Here is a 12799-nt window from a genome sequence, read left to right as displayed (position 1 = left end):
CAGACTGCAACATCGGAAACGACATTGCTGTAACGTCACCGGTTTTGTGACGTAATAGCGACCTCCCCAGCGACATTGCAGTGTGTGAAACACATCAGCGACCCGGCCCCTGCTGTGAAGTTGCTGATCGCTACAAATCATTCAGGACCATTCTTTGGTCCTTTGTTTCCCGCTGTGCAGCATGATCGCTAGAATGTCTCAGTGTGTAAAGGGGACTTTACAGCGACTTCGTTAGCGACTTCCCTTTCAAAAAGCTGCTTTACAACGTCCCCAATGACTAGCTAGGTCGTTCTGCAGGTCCGGATCGCTGTTGCGTCGTTGGCCAGGTCTGCCTGTTTGACAGCTCACCAGCGACTCATCAGAGACTTTGTAGCGATCCCGGCCAGGTTGGGATCGCTGGTGGGATCACTAGAAAGTCTCAGTGTGTAAAGGGGCCTTTACACAGCATGTCTGTGCCCTCTGCCTTTGCGTCTGTCAACAGGCGGCACCGTGCCTTTCCTGCAGTTGATAATACAGTCGTTCTGGATGATATTCTGCGACATGTGATGCCATCGAAGTATGCAGCTTGGGGCTGATCCCTAAAGTTGGCTGACATGTTAACTCCATTCTGTGGCGCTCTCACTAAATAAACCACAAGCTTCCTGCCTTCAGTTGCCAGTTATAGGGTCCACTTAGCCTGGTTCACTCCTGTATCTCTACTTATCCAGCTTTATTCCTGTAACTGACCTTGGGTCATGTTTTAACTAATCTAATGATTTATGATTTTCTCCTTGTTTCTAACCTCTTTACATTTACTCAGCTTTTTGAGTATCATCTGTTATTGTGCTCCAGCAGATAGCAACAACTGAAGGGCTCCCTGTACAAGTCCTGATCCCGGTATACAGGTTAAATATTGAAATCCAGAGTAACCTTGGGATCTAGTAGATAGAGTGACTACGGCAAAGCCTGTCCATGGAAGGTCTTTTAGTGTGGCCAACATTCCACTGACAGCAACTGGGACTTTTTATAAGTCCTTGCTACTCTACTTTAGTTTGGAGCTGACCTTTTTCAATTTCAACTTATTCATCTTTACGCCACTGAGATCTGACTAGTCTGACATTTTTGACCATTTACAAGTTATTTACAAATTAGTAACAGGAGTGTCTGCTAAATTCCCACTCATTACAAATACCAGAGGTTGATGCCAGCTGTCAAATCACAGTTGGCATCAACTCCACAAATTATTCCATTATTCACTGCACCAGGGCAATGGGAAGAGCCAGGTAGAGGACCAGAATGTCACGCTAGGTACGGTAAAATACCAAACAAACAACGAAAGGGAAAAGAAACCCTGAGCCCAGGGAAGGGGGAGATGGTGATCCCTGACCAAACCTACTGCTGGCCCCTAGCTTCCCTCAACACCCTAGATAGGTTCCGCACCTATGCGCCGAGCTGGATACCTGACCCTAAAATAGGCCCTAGGTAGGGAACAGATGGGATGAGCGCTTAGTCAAACCCACTAAGCACTAAAACACACAGGGAATACAAACAGGGGGAGTGAATGAATAACTTATCTGCAGATGGCTCAGGGAGAGGAACTGCATCAACAACAAAGTTTCTCCAGATGTATGCAACCCGACTGCTTGTGTGACGCCCTGGCCGTAAGTCAGGTAGTCACAGATAGGGCCCTGCACTACACCCTTCCCTCACAGGTAACACACAGCCAAACATTTAAACCCTAATCACCTCCCTCAGGGCTTGATGGACACACCAGGGGTCGGAACCAGGCGGTTGGAAGACACCCACCAAGGAGTTCAGACAGCCTGGGGCGGGAAAATAGACAAAAGACTGTCAGAGTTCAAGGAGAGTGGAGATCAGGCCAGTGACAGGGCCTGAGGAAAACTGACAGGTGCCAGAGTAGGAGCCCTGGTGCCTTTGGCTAGGAGGCAGATGGCGGTATCGTCTGCAGGAGCCGGGAAGACGGCTCGGTGGAACAGAGGTGGACAGGAGCAGGGTAGTGGCCTGCCGCTACCGACCCGGGGAACTGACTCGGAAACCGGAGCACCAGAGGGGGGTAATCAGACCCTGAAGCTAGGTCCAGCAACCACTGGGGACTAGTTAATTAACTGATTGAGGCCAGGACTCTAGGTCCTGTCTCACCCAAAGTCCAGACTGAAGACAACAGCCCACCGAGGGGGATAAAAGGCCACTGCCACGGCTCAGAGATCCCACGGGCCAGCGTCTGCGGGGAAGGGCTCCTTAGGTGATCACAAGCCGGGAGCGGACTCCTGGAGTTGCAAGCACAGGCAGTCCACCATTCTAAAAGGTGCAGGAAAAAGACAGAGACCACCAGCCGGGTGGGGGAACCAGAGCGCAGCCGGCTGCGGGCACCGACCACCATCACCTTGGTGTACCAGAGACTCGTGTCTTTACTAATAGTGAGTACATCAGCACCCTCCGGTCGCCAATCTCCCTGCACCGCCAAGCTTCCAATGGGTCCAAGGGCCACCATCCCTGCCCACGGAGGGGTTAACAACTTACTGCCCAACACCTCCCCCGGGTGCCCCGTAACCGCAGCAGTGGTGTCCAATATCACCACACACCGTGGGTGGCATCACGAACTCCGTACAGCCCAGCCCGTACATCTACATCCTACACCCACCATCCCATCACCTCCCCCTTACATTTCAAGTGACAGTGAGGCCCCCGGGTTCGGAGACCCTCGAGCCACCTACCAGAAGGGCCGGATATGAGCGGCTTGGCTGCTGCCGAGCACGGGGTGGTACACTTGCACTGAACACTTGTAAAGGGTATTAAACCTATCACCAGCACAAACCAGAAGGGAATGACGCTTTTTAAGTACAGAAAGGGAAGTGCTGATGAAAACAGCTGAAAGGGTGAGGAACTCCGCAGGGTGCTAAAGAGATAAACCCCCAAGCACAGTTATACATAAGGTACAATATACACCAAGCATGAATAATGGAAGGTCAGAGAGCAGTTTGTGTAGCCAAACACTACAACCTTCTATAGCCGGACACCACAGGACTGTCTGTCACCCGTGACACAGAATTACCGCATCTAATGGATCACCACTTCTGGGGCAAGTGCAAGCTGCTATTTTTAGGCTGGGAAGGGCCAAATAGCCATGGCCCTTCCCACCCTAATAATACCAGCCCCCAGCTGCCTGCTGTCCCTTGCTGGTTTTGAAAAAATGGGGAGATCCCACCCATGCCATTTTTTTTTAAATTATTTTTTCAAATAATGAAAAACAATCAGCTTGGGTTCCCCTCTATTTTACAAAACCAGTCAAGGGATAGCTGACAGGTGAGGGCTGCTGTAACTGAAGGTTAGGGAAATTAATGTGGACCCCACGTAATTTTTTGTCAAAAATTATTTATTAATTCTGCTAAATAACTGTACAAGCTACGTATCTGTCTATCTTCTATCTTCTATCTATCTATCTATCTATCTATCTATCCAGCATTATCTACAATTTTATTTTTCAAGCTTTGCACATATTTTACACATAAAAAAACCCATTGATTTCAGTACCATCTGTTTTTTTTTCTGCCATGTGTCACACAGATGTCACATGGACATACAGTTGGTACACGGATGACACATGGATGACACACACGGATGGCCATAAGGATGTCCAAAACGGACCATGCAACGCATGCATTTTTTACATGGATGTGGGAAGGAGGCCTGAATGTGACACAGAATTTATTGAGTATAACATCTGAACAACAGACTGAATGTTTTAGTATAAGAAGTTAATCCACTTACCGCTCAAATCTGGGGAAAGTTGATGCCCAAGTTCATCGTGTAGCATTTCATCCACCAGAGTGTCACCTAATAAAATATGAACAATTTGGATGTTTTCTATCATATACAGATTATCAGTGTTGGATATACAAGGTTAAAATAAATATGAGAATTAGACTGTGCCCTGGAGGAGATGGAAGAAAAGGGATAATCCGTGCTGCCAGAAAAAGATCACTGAATATCAATGGGGATTAAGACATCTGATTTTATTGTTCGATGCGTTTCGAGTTGTATGACTTCTTCAGGAACAAAAAATCAATAATGCACATTATTGATTTTGTTCCTGAAGAAGGAGTCATACAGCTCCGAAACGCATCGAACAATAAAATCAGATGTCTTAATTCCCATTGATCTTCAGTGATCTTTTACTGGCAGCACGGATTATCCCTTTTCTTCCATCTCCTCCAACGCCATCTTCTTGGGTTCTGCAGCAGCCTTCTTTAACACGTGGTTATAGTAGTTCTGTCTATAACATAACCGCACTAAGTTAGTGCATCTTTGTGGTACCACTGGATAAGACACCATTTGTGCCCCCCCCCTTCTTTGTCATTTCAGTTTCACTACATAGACAGTGCCTTGGACGTGGTGTAAATGACGATTCTAATATAATCACTTGGTGTTGTTTTATCTCAAGGATGCCAAGACTGAGTAGACACTTAGCTAATTATGTCCAAAAATTCTCTTACAATATTATCTGTGCTATGTTTATGGCTACAGGGAAGTGAATTTTGCTTCATTGGCCTTGTGGCATTCAACCATATACATAGAGAATGGCATTTCAACTCACCTGATAAAGTGCACTGTGCAGAGCAGCTACAGTGCCTACAAGTAGTATTCAACCCCCTGCAGGTTTACACATTCGGAATTAACTTGGCATTGTGACATTTAGACTGTAGATCAGCCTGAAAGTGTGAAATGCACTGCAGCAGAAAAGAATGTTATTTCTTTATTTGTTTTTTTTTTTTTTAAATGGTGAAAAGTTTATTCAGAGGGTCATTTATTATTCAACCCCTCAAACCACCAGAATTCTGTTTGGTTCCCCTAAAGTATTAAGAAGTATGTCAGGCACAAAGAACAATGAGCTTCACATGTTTGGATTAATTATCTCTTTTTCCAGCCTTTTCTGACTAATTAAGACCCTCCCCAAACTTGTGAACAGCACTCATACTTGGTCAACATGGGAAAGACAAAGCAGCATTCCAAGGCCATCAGAGACAAGATCGTGGAGGGTCACAAGGCTGGCAAGGGGTACAAAACCCTTTCCAAGGAGTTGGGCCTACCTGTCTCCACTGTTGGGAGCATCATCCGGAAGTGGAAGGCTTATGGAACTACTGTTAGCCTTCCACGTCCTGGACAGCCTTTGAAAGTTTCCACCAGTGCCGAGGCCAGGCTTGTCCAAAGAGTCAAGGCTAACCCAAGGACAACAAGGAAGGAGCTCCGGGAAGATCTCATGGCAGTGGGGACATTGGTTTCAGTCAATACCATAAGTAGCGTACTCCACCGCAATGGTCTCCGTTCCAGACGAGCCCGTAAGGTACCTTTACTTTCAAAGCGTCATGTCAAGGCTCGCCTGCAGTTTGCTCATGATCACTTGGAGGACTCTGAGACAGACTGGTTCAAGGTTCTCTGGTCTGATGAGACCAAGATCGAGATCTTTGGTGCCAACCACACACGTGACGTTTGGAGACTGGATGGCACTGCATACGACCCCAAGAATACCATCCCTACAGTAAGGCATGGTGGTGGCAGCATCGTGCTGTGGGGCTGTTTCTCAGCCAAGGGGCCTGGCCATCTGGTCCGCATCCATGGGAAGATGGATAGCACGGCCTACCTGGAGATTTTGGCCAAGAACCTCCGCTCCTCCATCAAGGATCTTAAGATGGGTTGTCATTTCATCTTCCAACAAGACAATGACCCAAAGCACACAGCCAAGAAAACCAAGGCCTGGTTCAAGAGGGAAAAAATCAAGGTGTTGCAGTGGCCTAGTCAGTCTCCTGACCTTAACCCAATTGAAAACTTGTGGAAGGAGCTCAAGATTAAAGTCCACATGAGACACCCAAAGAACCTAGATAACTTGGAGAAGATCTGCATGGAGGAGTGGGCCAAGATAACTCCAGAGACCTGTGCTGGCCTGATCAGGTCTTATAAAAGACGATTATTAGCTGTAATTGCAAACAAGGGTTATTCCACAAAATATTAAACCTAGGGGTTGAATAATAATTGACCCACACTTTTATGTTGAAAATTTATTAAAATTTAACTGAGCAACATAACTTGTTGGTTTGTAAGATTTATGCATCTGTTAATAAATCCTGCTCTTGTTTGAAGTTTGCAGGCTCTAAAGGCCCCGTCACACTAAGCAACATCGCTAGCAACATCGCTGCTAACGAACAACTTTTGTGACGTTGCTAGCGATGTCGCTGTATGTGACATCCAGCAACAACCTGGCCCCTGCTGTGAGGTCGTTGGTTGTTGCTGAATGTCCTGGGCCATTTTTTAGTTGTTGCTGTCCCGCTGTGAAGCACATATCGCTGTGTGTGACAGCGAGACAGCAACAACTAAATGTGCAGGCAGCAGGAGCCGGCTTCTGCGGACGCTGGTAACCAATGTAAACATCGGGTAACCAAGAAGCCCTGTCCTTGGTTACCCGATATTTACCTTTGTTACTAGCCTCCGCCGCTCTCACTGTCAGTGCCGGCTCCTGCTCTGTGCACATGTAGCTGCAGCACACATCGGGTTAATTAACCCGATGTGTGCTGTAACTAGGAGAGCAAGGAGCCAGCGCTAAGCATTGTGCGCTGCTCCCTGCTCTGTGCACATTTAGCTGCAGCACACATCGGGTTAATTAACCCGATGTGTGCTGTAACTAGGAGAGCAAGGAGCCAGCGCTAAGCATTGTGCGCTGCTCCCTGCTCTGTGCACATTTAGCTGCAGCACACATCGGGTAATTAACCCGATGTGTGCTGTAACTAGGAGAGCAGGGAGCCAGCGCTCAGTGTGCGCTGCTCCCTGCTCTCTGCACGTGTAGCTCTGAGCGGTGGTAACTAAGGTAAATATCGGGTTGGTTACCCGATATTTACCTTAGTTACCAAGCGCAGCATCTTCCACGCGGCGCTGGGGGCTTGTCACTGGTTGCTGGTGAGCTCACCAGCAACTTGTGTAGCGACGCTCCAGCGATCCCTGCTAGGTCAGGTTGCTGGTGGGATCGCTGGAGCGTCACAGTGTGACATCTCACCAGCAACCTCCTAGCAACTTACCAGCGATCCCTATCGTTGTTGGGATCGCTGGTAAGTTGCTTAGTGTGACTGGACCTTAACTTATTTGCATCTTATCAAACCTGCTAAATCTGCAGGGGGTTGAATACTACTTGTAGGCACTGTATATGGACAATCCAAAAGTATAAAAAGCACCAGCACAAATCTGTAAAAAAATTTGAATTTATGAAGTACAAAAAGGCATAAAAGCAAGAAGGCAAGTGGATAAAATATATAACCAGTGCAAGACAGGTACAGGTAACACGTTTCTGGCCAAAAGTGGCCCTTAGTCTCAACCACGATTGGGCTATGTTGGGCCAGAGACACATTACTTGTACATCTCTTGCACAGGTTATATATTTATTTATTCACTTACCCTCTTGCTTTTATGCCTTTTTGTACTAAATATATTAAAACATTTTTTACAACTTTGTGCTGGTACTATTCCACCATAAACAGTTTTACTTCTTAATCACTGAGCGTACTATATACAGGTGTGGCTCTATGTACGCCTGCCCTGCACTGATCTGTCTGATCAGTGCAGGGCAACAGAAAAAACTAAACAGAACCTGACGGGACGCTGCCAAGTCATGTGATCTGGAAGGAATCTCAAAATGTGCTAATGTATTCACTTTGTGTAGTTTGCATCATAGCTGTGTGTGTTGTGTGTATGCAGCAATAATGTATTTGTATGAAGCAGAACAATGAGTATGCGCTGTCCTTTCAGCAGTGTTGTGTATACATGTGTGTTGAAGTGTACATACTACAGAGTCTTGAAAAACATTCATACCACAAGTCATGAATTTTTCCACATTTTTTCATGTTACACCCACAAATTTAAATTTATTTTATTGGGATTTTATATAATATACTTACACTAATTGGCAACTTTTTGTGAAGTGTAAAGGAAATGATACATGGTGTTCTAAAAATATAAATTTGAAAATTATGATGTGTATTTGCATTCAGCTCCATGTAGTCTGATACCCTGAAATAAAATCTTGAGTGACCAATTGAATCCAGAAGTCACTTAATTAGTAAATTAAGTCCACCTGGTTGTAATTTCTTCTCAGTATAACTACAGTTGTTCTGTGAAGGCCTCAGAAGTTTGTTTGAGAACATTAGGGATCAAACAACATCATGAAAACCAAGGAACACCCCAGATAGGTCAGAATACTGACGTGGAGAAGTAAAGTTGAGATATACTGTAAATTAATAGCCCAAGCTCTAAACATCTCACAGAGCACTGCTCAATCTATCATCCAAAAATGGAAGTGGTACGGAACAACTGTAAACCTACCAACCATCCACCAAAACTGACATCCCAAGAAGGAAAGCACTAATTAGAGAAGCAGTCCAGAGGTCCATGGTTACTGTGGAAGAACTGCTGAGATCACAGCTCAGGGGAGAGAATCTGTCCAGAAGCAAATTCTGATGCTAGTCACTACACACAAAAGTAGCTGGGTGGGATAGTCAAACGTTCCGGCATCAGGTTCCAGGAGAGCATATCAAGATTAATGGTATAGACAGAGGTATAGTCAGGTCACAGTCCGAAGTCAGAATACCTGGAGAATAGCGAATTAGGGTAAAGGGACAATAAAAAGGGATTCTCAAATGAGGTCAGAGTGTTGACAGCAATAGATCGACCTACAGAGCACAGAAAATTAAGGTCAAAAAGCACCTCTGAACAGAAGGCTAATGCGGGCGTCACACGGTATGATATATCGGGCGATATGTCATCGGGGTCACGTCGGTAGTGACGCACATCCGGCATCATCTGATATATTGTAGCGTGAGACAGCGGTGAACGAGCAGAAATACGCACCTTCTCGTTCATCATTGACACGTCGCTCACTTTTAAAAAATCGTCCGTCAGATTGTTCATCGTTCCCGTGGCAGCACACGTCGCTCCATGTGACACCCCGGGAACGACGAACAGAGCTTACCTGCATCCCGCCGGCAATACGGAAGGAAGGAGGTGGGCGGGATGTTTACGTCCCGCTCATCTCCGCCCCTCCGCTTCTAGTGGCCGGCTGCCGTGTGACGTCGCTTTGACGCCAAACGTCCCTCCCCTTCAGGAAGAGGATGTTCGCCGCCCACAGCGACATCGCCTGGGAGGTAAGTACGTGTGACGGGGGGGTTAACGACTTTGTACGACACGGGCAACTAATTGCCCGTGATGCACAAACGACGGGGGCGGGTACGATCGCTCGTGCAATCGCACGATAGATCGTCCCGTCTGACGCCCGCATAAGACTGGCAGTGTCCTGGAATAAACTACTCAGCTAAGTAGCTGGGCAGTCACTAGCAACAGAGAACACCTGCAGAAATCCATCACCTCCCAGTATAAGATTGGATTACGGAGCTGTCACTCATAACATCGACAGCTCAGTATGCCCCAGCTCCCCCAACTCCAGGTTGGACAGATGTTATTCATCCAACTGCCAGCTAAGCACTTCCCAATCACTGAGTTGGGGAATTTTCACAACACCTATTAATCGTAGCAAAATCATAAGAAGTCCCATTTACAGTTTGCAAAAATCCATGTAGGGCACATAGTGAGCATGTGGAAGAAGGGTCTCTAGTCAAATGAGAACAAAGAAGCCCTTTTTGGGCTAAATGTAAAACATTATGTGTGGTGGAAAAGTAACACTGCCTATCAACCTGAAAACACCATTCACATCGTCACACATGGTGGTGGCTGCTCAGCTGGTTAGAGGTGATGTGAAGATGTATGGAGCTAAATAGAGGGCAATTCTTAAGGAAAACTTGTTAGAGGCTACAAAGAGTTGAGACTGGGGTGTAGATTCACCTTCCAGCAGGACAATGACCCTAAGCATAGTGCCAGAACTACAATGGAGGGTTTAGATTAGAGCATAGTCATGTATGTGAATGGTCCTGTCACAATTCAGACCCAAATCCACCGAGAATCTGTGACAAGACATGAAAGCTGCTGATCACTGATGCCTTTATCCATTCTCACTGAGCTAAAGCTCGTGTGCAAAGAAGAAAGGAAAATGTCTACTCTAGATTGCAAAGCTGGAGAGACTGACCCCAAACAATAAAGAAAGGTGGTCCTAAAAAGTATTGACTCTGGGGGATTTAATACAAATGTATATCATTTTCAGATTTATATTTTTTATATATTTATTAAATCATGTATAATTTGCTTTACACTTCACAAATATTTGCTACTTTATGTTGATATGTCACATAAAATCCCATTAAAACACATTTAACCCCTTCACGACCGAAGACGTACCACTATGTTCTAAATCATGAAGAGTTAATCACCGCTGGCTGCTGTGGTGAGCCGGCGGTGATCCCTGCACATGTCTGCTGATTTGAACAGCTGACATCTGTTGCTATCAGGCATGGGTGGATCTGCGATCCACCTGCACCTGTTAATCTCTGAGATCACGCTGTCAAAATGTGACAGCGCAATTTAAATTGCCGGTGTGGGGAAATTGCCTTTCCCCGCTGCCATCGGAGGCCCCATGACGCGATCATGGGGACCTGATGGTTGCCATGGTAGTGACGGGTCATGTGATGACTCCTTTCGCTATCATAACATAGGAACTATCATAGCTGACAGAGCAGCGGCTGTAACAGGAACACAGTATTTCTGCTGATCAGAGCTGTGCAGCTCTGATCAACAGAAATGAATGAGCGATTGGACTGCTGATCCTTATAGTTCCCTAGTGAAACTAGTAAAAAAAAAGTTAAAAAAAAGTTTTAAAAAATTAAAAAAAAAAATAAAAATCTAAACGTTCAAATCACCCCCCATTTGCCCCATTGAAAATGAAATGGTTAAAAAAATAAAAAATGTACACATATTTGGTATCGCTGCATTCAGTAATGCCCAATCTTTCAAAATATACAATCAATCTGATCGGTAAATGGCATAGCGGCAAAAAATATTCTACACACCAAAATTACGTTTTTTTGGTAATCACAAATAATGCGCAAAAATGCAATAACAGGCGATGAAAACATATCATCTGCGCTAAAATAGTACCATTAAAAACGTCAGCTTGAATACTTCTTTCAAGGCATAGTGTTTACAATATACGTACATGCTACAGAGAAACACCACTTCCTTTATCTACCTTAGTGCATTTGACTGTTCCCCTTTCTTACACCATCAGGGAAGTTTTATTTAGTTGGATATATGTTTTTCTTATTTTCTGATGTTTAACCCTTATAATTTGGTTTGTCATATAGTACCAAAAATGCAGTAGTAATTTCTGATTTGGGAATGTATCAATTGAAGCTTCCAGAAAAGCATTGGTTGTGCCCTTGGGGAAATAGTGTATTTTTCGGATTATACGATGCACTTTTGCTCCCAAAAATTTGGGAGGAAAATGAAGGGTGCATCTTATAATGCGAATGTAGCTTACCAGGAGATGGAGAATGGTCGCTGTGCTGGGTGCGGTGAGGGCTGTGCTGGCTGTGCTAGGCACTATGGTGCCTGTGGTCAGGGCTGTGCTGACTGCGGTGAGGGCTGTGCTAGGCACTGTGGTGCCTGTGGTCAGGGCTGTGCTGGCTGCGGTGAGGTCTATGCTGGCTGCGGTGAGGTCTGTGCTGGCTGCGGTGAGGGCTATGCTGGCTGTGGTGGGGGACTGTGCTGGTTTCAGGGGGGCGCTGCGTTGCCTGTAGTGGGGGCTGTGCTGGCTGCAGTGATGGCTGTGCTGGCTTCAGGGGGGCGCTGTGCTGCCTGTAGTGGGGGCTGTGCTGGCTGCAGTGAGGGCTGTGCTGGCTTCGGGGGGGCGCTGTGCTGCCTGTAGTGAGGTCTGTGCTGGCTAAGGTGAGGTCTGTGCTGGCTGCGGTGAGGTCTGTGCTGGCTGTGGTGAGGGCTATGCTGGCAGTGATGAGGGCTATGCTGGCTGTGGTCAGGGCTGTGCTGGCTGCAGTGAGGTCTGTGCTGGCTGCGGTGAGGTCTGTGCTGGCTGCGGTGAGGTCTGTGCTGGCTGTGGTGGGGGCTGTGATGGCTGTGGTGGGGGCTGTGATGGCTGTGGTGGGGGACTATGCTGGCTTCGGGGGGAGCGCTGTGTTGCCTGTAGTGGGGGCTGTGCTGGCTGCAGTGAGGGCTGTGCTGGCTTCGGGGGGGCGCTGTGCTGCCTGTAGTGGGGGCTGTGCTGGCTGCAGTGAGGGCTGTGCTGGCTTCGGGGGGGCGCTGTGCTGCCTGTAGTGAGGTCTGTGCTGGCTGCGGTGAGGTCTGTGCTGGCTGCGGTGAGGTCTGTGCTGGCTGCGGTGAGGGCTATGCTGGCTGTGGTGAGGGCTATGCTGGCTGTGGTCAGGGCTGTGCTGGCTGCAGTGAGGTCTGTGCTGGCTGCGGTGAGGTCTGTGCTGGCTGTGGTGAGGGCTATGCTGGCTGTGGTCAGGGCTGTGCTGGCTGCAGTGAGGTCTGTGCTGGCTGCGGTGAGGTCTGTGCTGGCTGCAGTGAGGGCTATGCTGGCTGTGGTGGGGGCTGTGATGGCTGTGGTGGGGGACTGTGCTGACTTCGGGGGGGCGCTGTGTTGCCTGTAGTGGGGGCTGTGCTGGCTGCAGTGAGGGCTGTGCTGGCTTCGGGGGGGCGCTGTGCTGCCTCTAGTGGGGGCTGTGCTGGCTGCAGTGAGGGCTGTGCTGGCTTTGGGGGGGCGCTGTGCTGCCTGTAGTGGGGGCCGTGTGGAGCAGAGCAGTGTGGCAGGTGAGATGCTCTGTTGGTGATGCAAACTTAAAATAATGGTGTCCGGAGT

At 47.3% G+C, this 12799-nt stretch overlaps 1 protein-coding gene across 1 annotated transcript in view; it reads right to left on the bottom strand.

Annotated features, from left to right (window-relative positions):
- The window catches only part of LOC142257920 (NACHT, LRR and PYD domains-containing protein 12-like), a 90315-nt gene that overhangs the window by 65194 nt on the left and 12322 nt on the right, over positions 1-12799 (bottom strand). Inside the window, exon 4 of the mRNA XM_075330210.1 lies at positions 3769-3834. Within this exon, the coding sequence (XP_075186325.1) occupies positions 3769-3834 (66 nt within the window). The remainder of the gene's footprint in view (positions 1-3768; positions 3835-12799) is intronic.

The sequence above is a fragment of the Anomaloglossus baeobatrachus genome, chromosome 12, assembly GCF_048569485.1.
Source record: "Anomaloglossus baeobatrachus isolate aAnoBae1 chromosome 12, aAnoBae1.hap1, whole genome shotgun sequence".
In the NCBI taxonomy this organism is placed as follows: domain Eukaryota; kingdom Metazoa; phylum Chordata; class Amphibia; order Anura; family Aromobatidae; genus Anomaloglossus; species Anomaloglossus baeobatrachus.
This window is presented reverse-complemented; position numbering and strand designations above follow the sequence as displayed.